This window comes from Microcaecilia unicolor, chromosome 5, assembly GCF_901765095.1.
Source record: "Microcaecilia unicolor chromosome 5, aMicUni1.1, whole genome shotgun sequence".
Lineage (NCBI taxonomy): Eukaryota > Metazoa > Chordata > Amphibia > Gymnophiona > Siphonopidae > Microcaecilia > Microcaecilia unicolor.
The window spans coordinates 173,849,350-173,865,671 of NC_044035.1; the positions used below are offsets into that span (position 1 = coordinate 173,849,350).

Genomic DNA, 16,322 nt, shown 5'->3' on the forward strand with positions numbered 1-16,322 from the left:
TGCAGCACTGATTTCAATCAGGGGCTACAAAAGCCACACTACGTTTACGATAAAAGTTCAAAACCAGGACTGGTCACAGCATCTCCCTCCTGGAACTGGATATCTTGGTAGCTCTGTGATCTAGGCATGTAAATGTCCATAGTTACATGTTGTTTCTGTCTGTAGACACTGTACCTCCAAGATAGTCTCCATATTATTTCAAAGTCCAAAAACTAGGAAGCAGTGGAAACAAGATAAGTCAAAGTCCAAATAAACTCCTTTATATAATATTAATTATTAAAGTACATGTGCATAATTCTCATTAAATTTGATGTGGAAATCTTCTTCATACCTATAATCATTCTTTTGATCAAGGGAGGAAAAGACCTAAACAAAGATAACCAAGCAAAAATAATACTTTTAGACTTCTACACATCAGTTTAAAAAAAAAAAAACTCTTCAAATTATATAAAGTAAAGTCTGCAAATATAACTTTTCTGTGCAGATTTCTACCAAAAAATTCTTTATGAATCCATCCAACAGTATATCTATCACCATTAAAAGAAACAGGTTGCTTTTTTGACTTTGTCAGCATCAGAAGCATTATAAAAACCTAAGCTGTTCCTTAGATATTATGTCAGCGTAGAAACAGAAGAAGAAAACCTCTCGCAGTGAATCAGATGAACAGGAACATATCGAAAGTGACTGAAACAGTAGCCAGATAATGTAAAATCCTTTTACAGGGCATTACAGCCTCAGTGGTGACTCAGGCTGGGAGGGATACCATTGGGTGTTGCGGCAGCTGGGAATGTGCAAAGTTCCTGGCTGCAGCAACACAAGATAAATTACTGAGGGTAAATTATTTGTGGTAAAGCAGGTCAGTAATGCACCATTTTATCCATAGGAGCCATCTTTGAAAAATGATTTAGGGTGCTAAGCTCATAAGTGAAAACTTCCTGATCACAGGAAGGGAATTTGTTCAATATGTGAGGTGCTATAGTACCCACACCACCCACAGAGCAGGCTCTTAAGATTTTACTGCAGCTTAGTAAACAGGCCACAAAGTATGAATTGAAAACCACTAGAAGCTAGACTGCTTCTAGTACGAAAGTGGAAAAATAGAGACAGAAATATATTTCTTTCTGTCCTGTGCAAGATAGATAAACATAAAGCTTGCACGTTCCCAAAAGCTGACACAAAAAATACTTTATACAAAAGAATTAGCTGAAGCTAAAAAATAAGATAGCTATCTCCAGGGTGCTGGTGCTTACTTAGACTGTAATGACTGTTGCTTTTCAGTAGATATTATCCAACGCAGTGATGAGATCAATGTGAAGGAAGCTGGAGAACTTGATAATAATCCGGTGTCCAGAGCCATTGCTCGTTACCTTGGTATTGATATCACTCCAGAAGGAAGGGCAGCTATGAACCGAAAAGGCATAGCTATAGTGGTACATGGATCACCTCTCTCAGGTATGGTTATAGGATATAAAAACTGAAAGTAAAATTGCAGAGCATTTTTATGAAATATGTATAGTACTGTGGAAAATATAGAGATATTTGGTGACACGCACAGGAGAATTCCAGAAAGAAGCTTTCTTTGGCACAATGAAAATACTATAATGAGTGTTAGCAGCAAATTTGAGAGACTGAGATCATAGTCCACATATCCTGGCTTAGGAGTGAGGTTTATTCCTGTCATAGTATGTGTAAAACTAACCCATTTAGAGAAATTGCCCCTGAAAGAATTTACTATTTTATAAAAAGTGCTCATTTAAAGAAAGACAACTCTTGAGGGCTTTGTACTAGAGAGCTGCATGGGAATAGGAATCACGGGAATTCCTCAGGACTGGAAGAAGTTGCAGTGGAATTCCCACAGGAGTATAGTCAAAATCTCTGGTGACACCAGAATGAAACTTGGAATACACTGAGAAAGGCAGTTGGAGTGCCAGAATGAGGCTTAGGAATGCCCAGAGAGGCAGATTGAACATCAGACTGAGGCTTGGAATACTCATTGGTTGAACAATGAATACCACCCCAAAAAACATGGGAGGCTGTTGGGATTGGGGGGAAATGGATGGCTGCAAGCGAGTAAGTAATAATGTTGACTCCTGTGGGTATGGGTGGAGATGGATGAGATTACTTGCAGGGATGGGTGGGGATGGAATGAATCTTAGTGGGTATGGGTTAGATTCAAGTGGAGATGGGTGAAATTTTGGTCCCTGTGCAACTCTCTACTTCGTAAACAGTGGCACCTACACATATCATCAGGCATTTTCCTACTTACATGTGTATGTGCTGCCACTTACATAGGTAGGAAGAAAATTTTGAAAAATTGTGCATCTGAAGGGAGCTAGTTAACTTACATTTTTTGCACATTGAGGTAGAGACGTAAGCATAATTCTGCCCTAAGTCACTTCTCTAAATTCCAGGTCCAAGGTCGCAGTTATCTGGGAATTATGCATCTCTCAGAAAACGTGCAAATTCTGACAGAATTTTTTTGAGGAATATTTGTATTGCTATTGCAAAATATGGAATATTGATCACCCAATCAAACTAACTCTCTTCTTTAAATCTATGCATGATGCAGCATACAAATATATAAAATATAAGTAGCACCTGTCCTAAAATCTGCTCTTTACATGTGTAAATGACACAAAGGTCTTCTAAAATCACCTGAACTTTTAAAAATAAAACTTAGGTTCAAGACTTGCAAGCCCTGATGTTTGAAGAAAACTTTGATATTATTGTTATTATAGGGCCATGGTTCAATGATTCTCATGAATGGGATGTGACTATACCGGGCTATAACCTTTTTAGAAAGGATAGAGAGGGCCAAAGCGATGGAGGAGTGGAGACAATATCAGAGCGGCTGACAAGAGATCCAAGATGGCGCCTAAAGCTGACGCGCGCGAACTAACCTCTGACACCCCCTAGACTCTGCCACAGTTGAGTTTCCTCGGACCCGGAATGGGAAAGAGGAAAGGAAAGTCTAATTTGCCTACCTCCACAGGCAGGGCAGTTCCACCTCTTCTGCGACAGACAACATTGGAGGAGTCGGGGCTACGAGCGCCGGGAGCCCAGCTGTCTGCTTCGGGAGGTCCGGGTGAACTTTCTGACTTGAGCGCTGAGGGAGTGTCGCTAAGTCCGCCTCCCGTAACAGTACCTCCACGACCTGGGGATGAATTGAGGGCAGCGAGTGAACAGAATGCGGAGGCCGGAAGTCAGACCCCTGCGACTGTGAGTGGAGACCCCGCTGCCTTTTCGACGCCGATAGGAATAGCGCCTCAGACAGGAATGCTGCCTGAGAGGGAAAACGGCGACTCTACCATTGATCGTGGAATAATGATAAAACCAACAACTGTAACTTTAGACAAACTTTGGGAAGCAATTCAAGGACTGAACTCCAGCCTACAACAGATATCAGGTATTTTACGGGGAGATGTGGCTGAATTAAAGCAGGCTCAAGAAGTGGCTACTACTAAAATAGCAGAGCAAACAACGAAAATGGAACTTTTTGATAAAGATTTAAAAGCAGTCAATTCCTCAGTAGTACTGTTGATAAAAAGCAATAACCTCCATCAGCGTAAGATGAAATATTGGAGAACCAGATTAGGAGAAATAATTTACGTTTTCTAAATTTTCCTAAATCTCCTCTGATTCCAGCACTAGAAATGTTGAAAAAATACCTCAGGGAAATATTGGGTGTCCCTTCTGAGGGTTTTCCACCCATTACTAAAATGTATTATATCTCTGGTGCTGGAACAGGAACTTTACCTAATGCTCCTCAATCTGGTTTGAATTTAACAGAATTTCTGGAGAGTTCAATGGAGGTTATAACTGAAAGAACTACGCTGCTGGTCACTTTTGCTCTGGAATTAGACCGCAATAATATACTTAAGCTTTATTTTCGACACATGAACTCAAATTTCCTAGGATCAAAAGTTCAGATTTTTCCTGATTTTGCCAGAGAAACACAAAGAAGAAGAAAAGAATGTCTATCGTTGAAGGAGAGAGTTCTCCGAATAGGAGGAACCTTCTTGCTTAGGTTTCCTTGTAAATGTTGTGTTTCTTTAAATTCTACTAATTACATGGTTTTTGACCCAGGGAAATTATTAGAATTTATTTCTTCTAAAGAATAATTGTTGTAGTAGTTCTTGATTGTTAGCGCTTTAATCTCGGCTGCGACATCTAGGCTCTCTCAGCTTTAATTATTGATGATTTGAGTTAATTCTTTTGAATTTGTATTTTCCTAGATCTTGGATCATTATATTGTGGACTAAATATATTAAGATAATATGCCTATTTTTTTTGATTTAATGTTTGTATTTCAATATACGAATTTATGAGTAATTTCATAAATGTAATTATAAAATTCATAAATAAATAAATAAATAAATAAAATATCAGAGCGGCTGAAATATGGGGCACCTGGGAAAAGGAAGAAGCTTTATGGATTGTCCTGGAAAGAGAAGATGGAACCTGTATCCACACGGGGGTTGTCTACAGACCTCCGGCACAAATAGAGAAGCTAGACAAGGATCTGATAGAGGATATTCAAAAGATTGGTATGAAAGGGGAGGTGCTACTGTTGGGAGATTTCAGCTTGTCTGATGTGGATTGGAATGTCCCGTCTGCGGAATCGGAATGAAGTAGGGAGATTGTGGACGCCTGTCAAAGTGCCTTGCTCAGACAAATGGTGACGGAACCCACGAGGGAAGGGTCGATGCTGGATCTAGTGCTCAGGAATGGAGGAAGTGTTTCTAATATCCAGGTGGGTACCCACCTATGTAATAGTGATCATCACACTGTATGGTTTGATATAAGAGCGAAGGTGCACTGTGGACGCACAAAACTAAAAGTACTGGAATTCAGACGAACTGATTTTGATAAAATGGGGGAATACCTGAAAAAGGAGCTGTTGAAGTGGAAAGGTGTAGGAGAAGTGGAACATCAGTGGTCAAAGCTGAAGGCTGCTATAAATATGACGACTAATCTTTACGCGAGGAAAGTAAGCAAAACCAAGAGAAACAGGAAGCCTATATGGTTTTCTAACCAAGTAGCTGAAAAAATAAGAGCAAAAGAGATTTTGTTCAAGAAATACAAATAATGCAACTAGAGGATCATGGAAAACATTATCGGATTAAACTCAAAGAAGTGACGAGAGAAATACGGCTAGTGAAAGCGTGAGTGGAAGAAAAAAATAGCTAAATATGTAAAGAGAGGTGTCAAGACCTTTTTCAGGTATATTGGAGAAAGGAGAAAAGATAGGAATGGAATTGCGAGACTGAAAGATAATGAGAATGGTTATGTGGAAAGTGAGAAGGATAAAGCGAATGTGCTAAACAATGACTTCTCTTCGGTGTTCACAGAGGAAAATCCTGGTGAAGGACCGCGGTTGGCTGCTGAAGGAATATTTGGGAATGGAGTGGATACTACGCTGTTTACGGAAGAAAGAGTTTATAAACAGCTGGAGAATCTGAAAGTGGACAAAGCTATGGGGACAGATGGGATACATCCCAGGATACTGAAGGAGTTCAGGGCAGTGGCGTAGCCACAGGTGGGCCTGGGTGGGCCAGGGCCCACCCACTTAGAACTCAGGCCCACCCAACAGTAGCACACATTTAGTGGTAGCTGGTGGGGATCCCAAGCTCTGCCAGCTGAAGACTTCCCCTACACATGCTCAGTTTTCAGTGCATGCCTGCCAAGCTGGAATGAAGCATTTTCCCGCCAGCTGAGATATTTTTTTTTTTGGGGGGGGGGGGGTGGAGAATGCTTGGTGCTCACCCACTTCTTGCCTAGGCCCACCCAAAATTTGTTGTATGGCTACATCCCTGGCTCAGGGAGGTCCTTGCGGGACCTCTTAAAGATTTATTTAATAGATCTTTAGAGACTGGAGAGGTTCCGCGAGATTGGAGACAAGCGGATGTGGTCCCTAAACACAAAAGTGGAGACAGGGAAGAATTGGGAAACTACAGACCGGTAAGTCTCACGTCGGTGGTAGGAAAAATAATGGAGTCGCTGCTGAAAGAAAGGATAGTTAACTTTCTAGAAGACAACGGGTTACAGGACCCGAGGCAACATGGCTTTACCAAAGGAAAATCCTTCCAAACAAATCTCATTGACTTCTTTGACTGGGTGACAAAAGAAATGGATGAAGGACGTGCGCTAGATGTAATCTACTTGGATTTCAGCAAAGCCTTTGATACGGTCCCCCACAGAAGACTTGTGAATAAGCTGAAAGGGCTGAACTTAGGACCGAAAGTGGTGAACTGGATAGAAAACTGGTTGACCGACAGGTGGCAGAGGGTGGTGGTAAATGGAATCCGCTCGGAGGAAAGGATGGTGAGCAGTGGGGTTCCTCAGGGGTCGGTGCTGGGGCCCATTTTGTTTAATATATTTGTGAGAGATATTGCTGAAGGGTTGGAAGGAAAGGTTTGCCTTTTTGCGGATGACACGAATATAGCCAATAGAGTGGATACCCTGGAAGGGAGTAGAAACGATGAGAAGGGATCTCCGAAAGTTAGAAGAATGGTCGAGGGTCTGGCAGTTAAAATTTAATCCTATTCACGCAGGGGGGTATAGCTTTATATTAGAGTACGATCAATACATACAATCTGCCATAGAGTACTCCAATAGATAATTTTGATAAACATAAATACTTTTATTGTTACCCATATATGCACATATATTGTCAACAATATCCCTCGGTTTTCATGGGACTCACTTCCGCATACCTTTCACAGCGTCATCCACACCGTTAAAGTAAACTCATACATTACCAACCACACGTTACATCACACTAAGATTACATTGCATTATTTGCACTTAGAGTCCAAATCTAATGTCTTCCCGTGACTTTTGATGATGATGCAAAATGATCCTTCCACACACTTGAATCAGAAAGTTCCAAGGTAGCTAACACAAGCCGCTTTTACTGGCGGCCCGCGTTATTGTAATCCCAGAGTCAAAGTGACTGTTCCTAATAAATAGGACTCCAAATGCATAGCATGATGATAAGTCTTGGTATATGGTCTGGCCTCACTTGTATCTCCTACAGTTGAATATCATACTTGGCTACTTGCGTGGCAACACTGCGCAGCAGCTAGAAGGCTTCCATGAAGAACCGTTAATAAGGTCAACTTAATGACATAACTTTAGTTTCTCAATGCGAAGTTTGGGGGTGGAACTCTGGATCCCCCGCCTAGACAGCAAGTCCCGGTGCTTACGGGGAGTGGTTCCTCCTGATGAAGTAAACCACGAAATACGGTCTTGCATTGAGAAACTAAAGGTATGTCATTAAGTTCTTTATTGAAGCCTTCTTGCTGCCGTGCAGTGTTGCCACGCAAGTAGCCAAGTATGATATTCAACTGTGGGAGATACAAGCTATGAAAATGGTATGGGATTTGTGTTGCAAACTGTACGAGGAGAGACTTGCCGACTTAAACATGTATACCTTGGAGGAAAGGAGAAACAGGGGTGACATGATACAGATGTTCAAATATTTGAAAGGTATTAATCTGCATACAAACCTTTTCCGGAGACGACAAGGTGGTAGAACTAGAGGACATGAATTGAGGTTGCAGGGGGGCAGACTCAGGAGTAATGTCAGGAAGTATTTTTTCACGGAGAGGGTGGTGGATACATGGAATGCCCTCCCGTGGGAGGTGATGGAGATAAAAACTCTAATGGAATTCAAACATGCGTGGAATAAGCACAAAGGAATCCTGTTTAGAAGGAATAGATCTATGGAATCTTAGCGAACATTGGGTGGTGACGCCGGTATTTGGAGAATAAAACCGGTGCAGGGCAGACTTCTACGGTCTGTGCCCTGAGAAAGGCAGGGACAAATCAAACTCGGATATACATATAAAGTATTACATATCATGTAAAATGAGTTTATCTTGTTGGGCAGACTGGATGGACCGTTCAGGTGTTTATCTGCCGTCATTTACTATCCAGCTCATAATCGAAAGTGATCACCGGCCATTTCCCAACACAAATTGGGAGATGGCCGGCGATCTGGGAAAAGCGGTGAAATCGGTATAATCGAAAGCTGCTTTTTTTGACAGCATCGCCGCTTTCCTGTCGCCTCGCCGACGAAAGTTCAAAGGGGCGTGTCAGCGGCGAAGCGAAGGTGGGACATGGGCGGGTATGGGGGTGGCTACCAGATAGCTGGCTTTTGCCGATAATGGAAAAAAAATACGGCGTTAAGCAGTATTTCGCCGGGTTTACCTGGTCCTTTTATTTTCACGACCAAGCCTCAAAAATGTGCCCAAACTGACCACATGACCACCGGAAGGAAGCGGAGATGACCTCCCCGTACTCCCCCAGTGGTCACTAACCCCCTCCCACCAAAACACCCCCGCTTTAAACACTTTTTTTCCAGCCTGTATGCCAGCCTCAAATGCCGTGCCCACCTCCATGACAGCAGAATGTGTTCTGTCCTCCGACAGCCTTTTCCTGCTTGTGATGTGGCTCTGGGGTGAATGTGACACCTTTTCTGTTATTTGCACTGCAGAGTCACATCAGCAATGCATTGTGGTGGGTGTAGGTATTGGTAGTTGGTAGGCTCTACATCCATGGTGCTTTCCCCCTGCTTACTGGGTCAGAGTGTGCCCTGTTTTGTTTCCTGTTGTAGTCCATGCGGTAGTGGCCATTTTTGTAAGCCAGTTTTAGTTCCCTTTCCTGTGTTACCCACGTTAGAGAACGTAGTTCTTACCTTGAATGGTGCTGAAAGAGGGCATTGTACACCATTGTGCCAGCTCTGACCTACTGCTCATCTTAGTACCAGGGGACTCTTTGCCAGTGGGGCACAACCTCTGATCTGCAGCATTGCTACGCAGACTTGGAGTCCATATGTATCCCTATCTTGATGATTGGCTGTTGAAGAGCACTTCACAGAACGGTGCTCAGGAGTGATGCAGTGGACTATTTGGCTGTTAGAGCTACTAGGGTTCATTTTAAACTACTGCAAGTCCCATCTGCTCCCTGTCCAGTGAATGGAGTTCATTGGAGCCCTACTAGATTCTCAGCCGGCTCAGGCTTTTCTCCCTATGGCACAAACAGACACTCTTGTCGCCCTCGCAACTCGAATCCAAACAGCTCGGCAGGTCACAGCCTGGCAGATGTTGAGGTTGTTGGGCCACATGGTCTTTGCTGTTCATGTGACACATCTTCACATGGGAACTGCTTAGTGGACCCTAGCTTCCCAGTGGTGACAAGCCATGTGATACCTAGAGGATGTTATCCAAGTTCTGCCAAAGCTGGTTCAGTCCCTACTCTGGTGGACATTTCGATCCAGTTTCACTCCCATTCCAAATTTCACAGCCCACAGATCTGTTGACAATGGATGTATCTCATCTAGGGTGGGAACCTGGTTTTCACACTCAAGGTGCTTGATCAGCCCAGGAAACGAGCTCTTGGCGATCTGGAACACTGGATCATGCCCTCTGTGTCAGGAGGCTGTCCGGAAATGGCATTGGGTGCACCAGCATGGGATGCTCCTCCTCAAGGCCACTTACTTGGCGGGCAAATTCAGCCTGCCCGATAGACTGAGCAATATCATGCAACTGCACGAGTGGTCCCTCAGCATGGGTGTTGCCTGCGAAATCTTCTGAGCATTGGACACCCCCTCGGTGAATCTTTTAGCCACTCAGTCCAAGCATAAAGACCCACAGTTCTGTTCCAGGCTTAGGCCCATGTGTCATGATCCCAGGCTTTGAACAACCAGGCGTGAACTGTGGAACAATGTGAGCCCTTGGCATACTGTCATCGAGCGGCAGCAGGAGGCAAAACCCCCCAAGCAAGACTGGGCAGGATTCAGGATGCGCTTGGTTAGAGTCAGATACTGGCACAAGCTTGGCTTGAGTGGGCTGGAACCAAATGCTGGAACGAACTTGGCTTGACTGGACTGGAACCGGATACTGGAACAAGCTTGGCTTGACTGGACTGGAACCAAATGCTGGAACGGACTTGGCTTGGCTGGACTGGAACCGGATACTGGAACAAGCTTGGCTTGACTGGACTGGACTGGAACCAAATGCTGGAACGGACCTGGCTTGGCTGGACTGGAACTGGATACTGGAACAAGCTTGGCTTGACTGGAACAGGATTCAGGATACTCAGGCAGGATTCAGGATTTACAAACAAGCTTGGCAGAAACAGGATTCAGGATACTCAGACAAGGCAGACACAAGCAGGAAGGGGACTGGAGCTAAAGACTACCATGGTAAAGACAGACAAGCAGGGACAGAACCAAAGCTGAAGGCTTGCAAGGAAGAGACAAGCAGGAAGAGAACTGGAGCTAAAGGCAGAGAGGACTAGAACATGCAAGACAGACTAGGCAGAACACAAAGCTGACCACACAGACAAACAGCAGAACTAAGGCAGAAGCTAAGGTAGAGGGGACAAAACAAGCAAGGCAGACTAGGCTGGACACAAAGCAAACAAACAGAGAAGAACAGAAACAGAAGTGCCCACAGGCACCCTAGACAGAAGTGCCCACGGGCACACAGGCTAAGAACAAAGCAACACGGAACTAGGCAGAAGTGCTCACAAGCACACAGACTAACCTGGGGACCTTTGGCGTTGCAAAGGCCCTGACTGAAAGTGAACCACTTCCTTATAGACAGGACAGAAACAGGAAATACACACTGAACACCGAAGTGAGGCTTGGAATACACAGGACAAACACAACACTGCAGATAGAAGCCAGCTCATAAGCTACCATCTGGAAACAAGGTAAGTCAAAGAGGGGTCATGGCCACAATCGTGACACCATGACAGGCTAGCACCAGATGCCTTCCTCCTTCATTGGGGGGGCATGACTTCTGTTTGCATATCATCCCATTCCTATTGTAGGAAAGACTTTGCTGAAACTCAAGCAAGACTGCGGGACCATGATCTTGATTGCTCCCTACTGGCCCCGGCAGATCTGGTTCCCTCTTCTTCTGGAGTTATCCTCCGAGGAACTGTGAAGTGTTTTCTGACCTTCATAACGCAGAACAAGGGATTTCTTCTGTATCCCAACCTCCAGTCTCTGGCTCTCATGGCCTGGATGTTGAGAGCTTAGAATTTGTGTCCTTGCATTTTCCTGAGGGGTAAGGGTTCACCTCAGTGCAATTAGTGCTTATCATCAATGTGTAGAGGGTAAGCCCATCTCTTGACAGCCTCTAGTTGTTCACTTCATGAGAGGTTTGCTGTTGACAAAGCCCCCTGTCAAACCTCCACCTGTGTCATGGGACCTCAGTGTTGTTCTCGTATAACTGATGAAAGCTCCTTTTGAGCCCCACTTCATTCCTGTCATCTGAAGTACTTGACCTAGAAGGTCATATTTTTGGTGGTTGTTACTTCAGCTCGCAGGGTTAGTGAGCTTTAGGCCTCAGTGGCGGATGCACTTTATACAAAGTTCTGTCATAACAGAGTAGTCCTCTGCACACACCCTAAGTTCCTAACTAAGGTTGTGTCAGAGTTCCATCTGAACCAGTGGATTGTCTTGCCATCATTCTTCACATGACCTCATGCCCATCCTGCTGAAAGCGCACTGCACACCTTGGACTGCAAGTGAGCATTGGCCTTTTACTTGGAGCAGACTAGGCCCTACAGACAGTCTATCCAATTTTTTGTTTCTTTTGATCCCAATAGGATGGGGGTTGCCATCGGGAAATGCACCATTTCCAGTTGGCTGGCAGATTGTATTTCCTTTACTTATGCCCAAGCTGGGCTGACTCTGGAGGGCCATGTCACGGCTCATAATGTCAGAGCCATGGCTGTGTCAGTGGCTCACTTAAAGTCAGCCTCCATTGAAGAGATTTTCAAAGCTGCAACGTGGTCTTCAGTCCACACATTCACTTCACATTACTGTCTTGAACAGGATTCCCGACGCGACAGTCAGTTCAGGCAGTCAGTGCTGCAGAATCTGTTTGGGGTTTAGAATCCAACTCTGCCCACATAGGCCCATTTTTATTCTGTTTCAGGCTGCACTCTCAGCTAGCTGAATATAGTTTCAGGTCAACCTACGTTATGTCCTCACCGTTGCGAGGCCCAATTGATCAATGTTTATTGTTTTGGGTGAGACTGGATGCTAGGGATACCGTACATGTGAGAATAATCAGCCTGCTGTCCTCGTAGAATACCTGCTACAGGTAAGTATCTTCGCTTTTTTGCCCTCGCCATTGCGAGGTCCAGTTGATCACTGGTTGTTTTTGGTGAGCCTGGTATTTAGGGATTCCCATATGTGAAAATTATAGGCCTGCTTGTCCTTGGAGAAAGTGAAGATACTTACCTGTAGCAGGTATTTTCCGAGGACAGCAGGCCTTATATTCTCACATACCCTCCCACTTCCCCTTGGAGTTGCCTCCTTTTTTTCTTATGCTTTATATTGTACTGCTGGTCCCATGCTGTTGTGGCGAGCAAGCGGGAAGGCACTCACATATGCATAGTCTTGTTCCCAAAGACCTATTTTAAGTTTGTTACAAGCTCCAGACTGGCAACTGTGACCCGCATTAGCAACATGTGATTTCAGATTCCTGATCACCAGGTTGTGGAGTACCTCAGGGGTCTCCATTATCCTTTTTGTTATTTAATGTTTATGTAAGACTGTTAGGTGCTTGGTTATCATCTTTTGGGCTTCAGATAATGATATATGCAGATGATATTTTTCTACTTTGTCCTGTTTTAGATACCTTTGTTAATACTTTATTGATGTTAACTGAAAATATTTAATTGGTTGACTCATGGACTAGAGCAAATTTTTTGAAGTTAAACAAACAAAAGACAAATATTGTGTGGTTTAGGGATTATGATTCATTACGTCAATAATTTTTGAAACTAATCACTGGAGAGGTTTTACAGATCCTATATAATAATTCTCACCTCCAACTTTCTATGCGTCTGCCTGCCTGTGTCCGTAACTTTCTTCACAGATGGGCTCCGAAACCCTAGCTGATGTCACTAGACCCATTATGACGCGTCCTATATAATTCTCACCCCCAAAGTTCTATGCGTCTGCCTGTCTGTGTCCATAACTTTCTTCACAGATGGGCTCCGAAGCCCCGAGGGTTGGCGGCGGGAAGGGGGGCTCGAGAGGGTCGCGGCAGGGGGGGTCCAGGGGTCAGGAACTCCGAGGGGGGTCGGGAAATCGGAGGAAGGGGTCTGCAAATCGGAGGGAGGGAGGCAGGGAGGTGGGGTCTGGAAATCGGAGAGAGAGAGGGGGTCTGCAAATCGGAGGGAGGGAGGCAGGGAGGTGAGGTCTAGAACCCGGAGAGCTGGAGGGGTCTGGAACTCGGAGGGGAAGGGGTGTCTGGAACTGGGGGGAGGGGGGTCTGGAACTTGGAGGAGGGGACAAGAGGGGAGGGGGGGAATGCACCACCTGTACAAAAACTAAAACAAAAAGCGGGGGGACGACCCTGGAACTCGGAGGGAGGGAGGGGGAACGACGAATCTGGAACACGGAGGAAGGGGGGGACCCTGGAACTGGGTGGGAGGGAGGGGCCCCAGCCACGCACACTCTCTCTCACAGACACACTCACACCCAGTCTCACTCTCTCTGTCTCACACACACACACTCGCAGATTCACTCTCTCTCTCACACAGTCACTCTCACACACACTCTCTCTCCGAGGAAAACCTTGCTAGCGCCCGTTTCAATTGTGTCAGAAACAGGCCTTTTTTACTAGTTACTAATAAATCCAAGGTTCTAGGTGTACTATTAAACTCACATCTATCCATTGAAGATCAAATTGCAGCATTGGAGAAAACATTTTATTTTCCGTTGTGTCCATTGAGAGCAATACGATCTAGTCTAAGTACTGAGTATTTCCGAAGTATAGCTCAGTCGGTACCGTTACCATACTTAGGGCCCTGTTTACTAAGCCACGTTATAGGCGCATTAGCATCTTTAGCACGCATTAACCATGTATGCGTGTTAACCATGTACGCGCCTACAGTATCCCTGTAGGCACCTACACAGTGCATGCACTAATTGTAGGTGTGTTGAACACAAAAAAAAAAATACTAATGCTCCTTAGTAAACAGAGCTTTTAGACTATTGTAATTCTTTGTATGGAGGTCCGACATCAAATTTTTTTCATAGATTACAATAACTTCAAAATACAGCAGCAAAATTAAGGGCCCTGTTTACTAAGGCGCATTTGCATTTTTAGCGCACCTACAATTAGAATTAGCACATGTGCAAACCGTGTAGGCGCCTATAGTGATATTGTAGGCGCTTACATGGTTAATGCGAGTTAAAAACACTAAAGCGCCTATAACATGGCTTAGTAAACAGGGCCCTAATTTTGAGAGTTAACAGATTTGAGAGAGTGACCCCTCTTCTTGATTGTTTTGGCGTCCAGTTGATTCTTGTATTAGATTCAAAAATTGCTTGTATGGTTTTTAAAAGTCTGGCAGGGCAAAACCCAGTTAGTCTTTCAAAGTATTTAATTTTATTGTTTACAGGACAAAGGTCTCGCTCTATCTACTCTAATTCTTTGATGTTCTCAAATTTGAATGGAATTCGGATTAAGAGCTATTTGATCAGTTCCAAAATTTGGAATAATATACAGCATCAGATTAGGTCTATTCAGTTTTTACTTATTATTTAGGAAGCAGCTGAAGGCTTTAATATTTTCAGATATAAATTTAGTTTCACTTAAGTTTATTAATATAAGTCCTGTAATTCCATCTATTTGAGATGCTTCTTTTCTTGTAATCCGCAATTAATCCTTTTTGGAGATATAGCGGAATAGAATATAAGGCCTGCTGTTCTCAGAAAATACTTGGTACATGTAAGTATCTTCACTTTACCTGCAGAAAGAGTCATTTATAAAATTGCCTGGGGATATTATTATTTTTTATTATTTATTACATTTGTATCCCACATTCCCCCACCTATTTGCAGGCTCAATGTGGCTTACATAGATTTGTTAACATTGTCATTATATGATATCGGATACAGTTAGTATTGTTTAGTGATCAATGGAAGGGGAGAGAGAAGAAGGAAGAGAGTGATTGGGGTAGTTATAGAAGGTGGGCGTTCATAATTGAGTGGGTTGGCGAGGTGACTTATTAAGGTGGCTCTCATTGTAGGCCTTGTTGAAGAAGAATGTTTTCAGAGATTTTCGAAAGATAGTTGTTTCGTTGATTGCTTTCAAGTCTGTAGGTAATGCATTCCATAACTGTGTGCTCATGTAAGAGAAGGTAGTGGTATGCATCCGCTTGTATTTAAGTCCTTTGCAGCTGGGATAGTGCAAGTTGAGAAATTTGCGGGATGATCTTGTAGCGTTTCTGGAAGATAGGACCACTAGGTTTAGCAAGTAGATTGGGGCGTCTGAGTGAATTATTTTGTGTACAATCGTGCAGATCCTGAACGCAATGCGTTCCTTAAGTGGGAGCCAGTGTAGTTTCTCTCTAAGGGATTTTGCGCTTTCATATTTTGTTTTTCCAAATATGAGTCTGGCAGCCATATTCTGGGAAGTCTGGAGTTTTTTTATTGTCTGTTCTTTGCATCCGACGTATAGTGCATTGCAATAGTCCAGATGACTTATTACCATTGACTGTACAAGGGTACGGAAGATGTATCTCGGGAAGAAAGGTTTTACTCTTTTAAGTTTCCACATGGTGTAGAACATTTCCATAGCGTCCTCTCAGATCAATCCAGAGACTTGTGGGTTATGCCCCTCCTCCAGCAGGTTAGATAGAACACCGAAGTTTCCCTCTAGAGGGCATGTGCAGCCTTCCTAACTTCAGTATTCTCTACTACTACTACTACTTAACATTTATAAAGCACTACTAGGGTTACGCAGCGCTGTACAATTTAACATGGAAGGACAGTCCCTGCTCAAAGAGCTTACAATCTAAAAGACAGGTGTACAATCTAGAGACAAGTGTACAATCTAAAAGACAAGTGTAGAGTCAATCTGATAGGGCATACTATATTTCTCGAAAGGTTAGGTGCCGAAGGCAGCATTGAAGAGGTAAGTTTTAAGCAGAGATTTGAAGATGGGTAGGGAGGGGGCTTGGCGTAGGGGTTGAGGAAGATTGTTCCAGGCATAGGGTGAGGCAAGGCAGAATGAGCGGAGCTTGGAGTTAGCAGTGGTGGAGAAGGGTACTGAAAGGAGGGATTTGTCCTGTGAGCGGAGGTTACGGGCGGGAACATAGGGGGAGATGAGGGTAGTGAGGAGCCGCAGACCGGGTTCATTTGTAGGTAAGGAGTAGAATATTGAATTGTATGTGGTATCTGATCGGAAGCCAGTGAAGTGACTTGAGGAGAGGGGTGATATGAGTATATCGGTTCTGGCGTAATATAAGACGTGCGGCAGCGTTTTGAACGGATTGAAGGG

At 44.0% G+C, this 16,322-nt stretch overlaps 1 protein-coding gene across 1 annotated transcript in view; it reads left to right on the forward strand.

Moving 5' to 3' along the window:
* The window catches only part of HYDIN (HYDIN axonemal central pair apparatus protein), a 2,443,906-nt gene that overhangs the window by 1,361,048 nt on the left and 1,066,536 nt on the right, over nt 1–16,322 (forward strand). Inside the window, exon 61 of the mRNA XM_030205004.1 lies at nt 1,282–1,452. Coding sequence (XP_030060864.1) covers nt 1,282–1,452 — 171 coding nt within the window. The remainder of the gene's footprint in view (nt 1–1,281; nt 1,453–16,322) is intronic.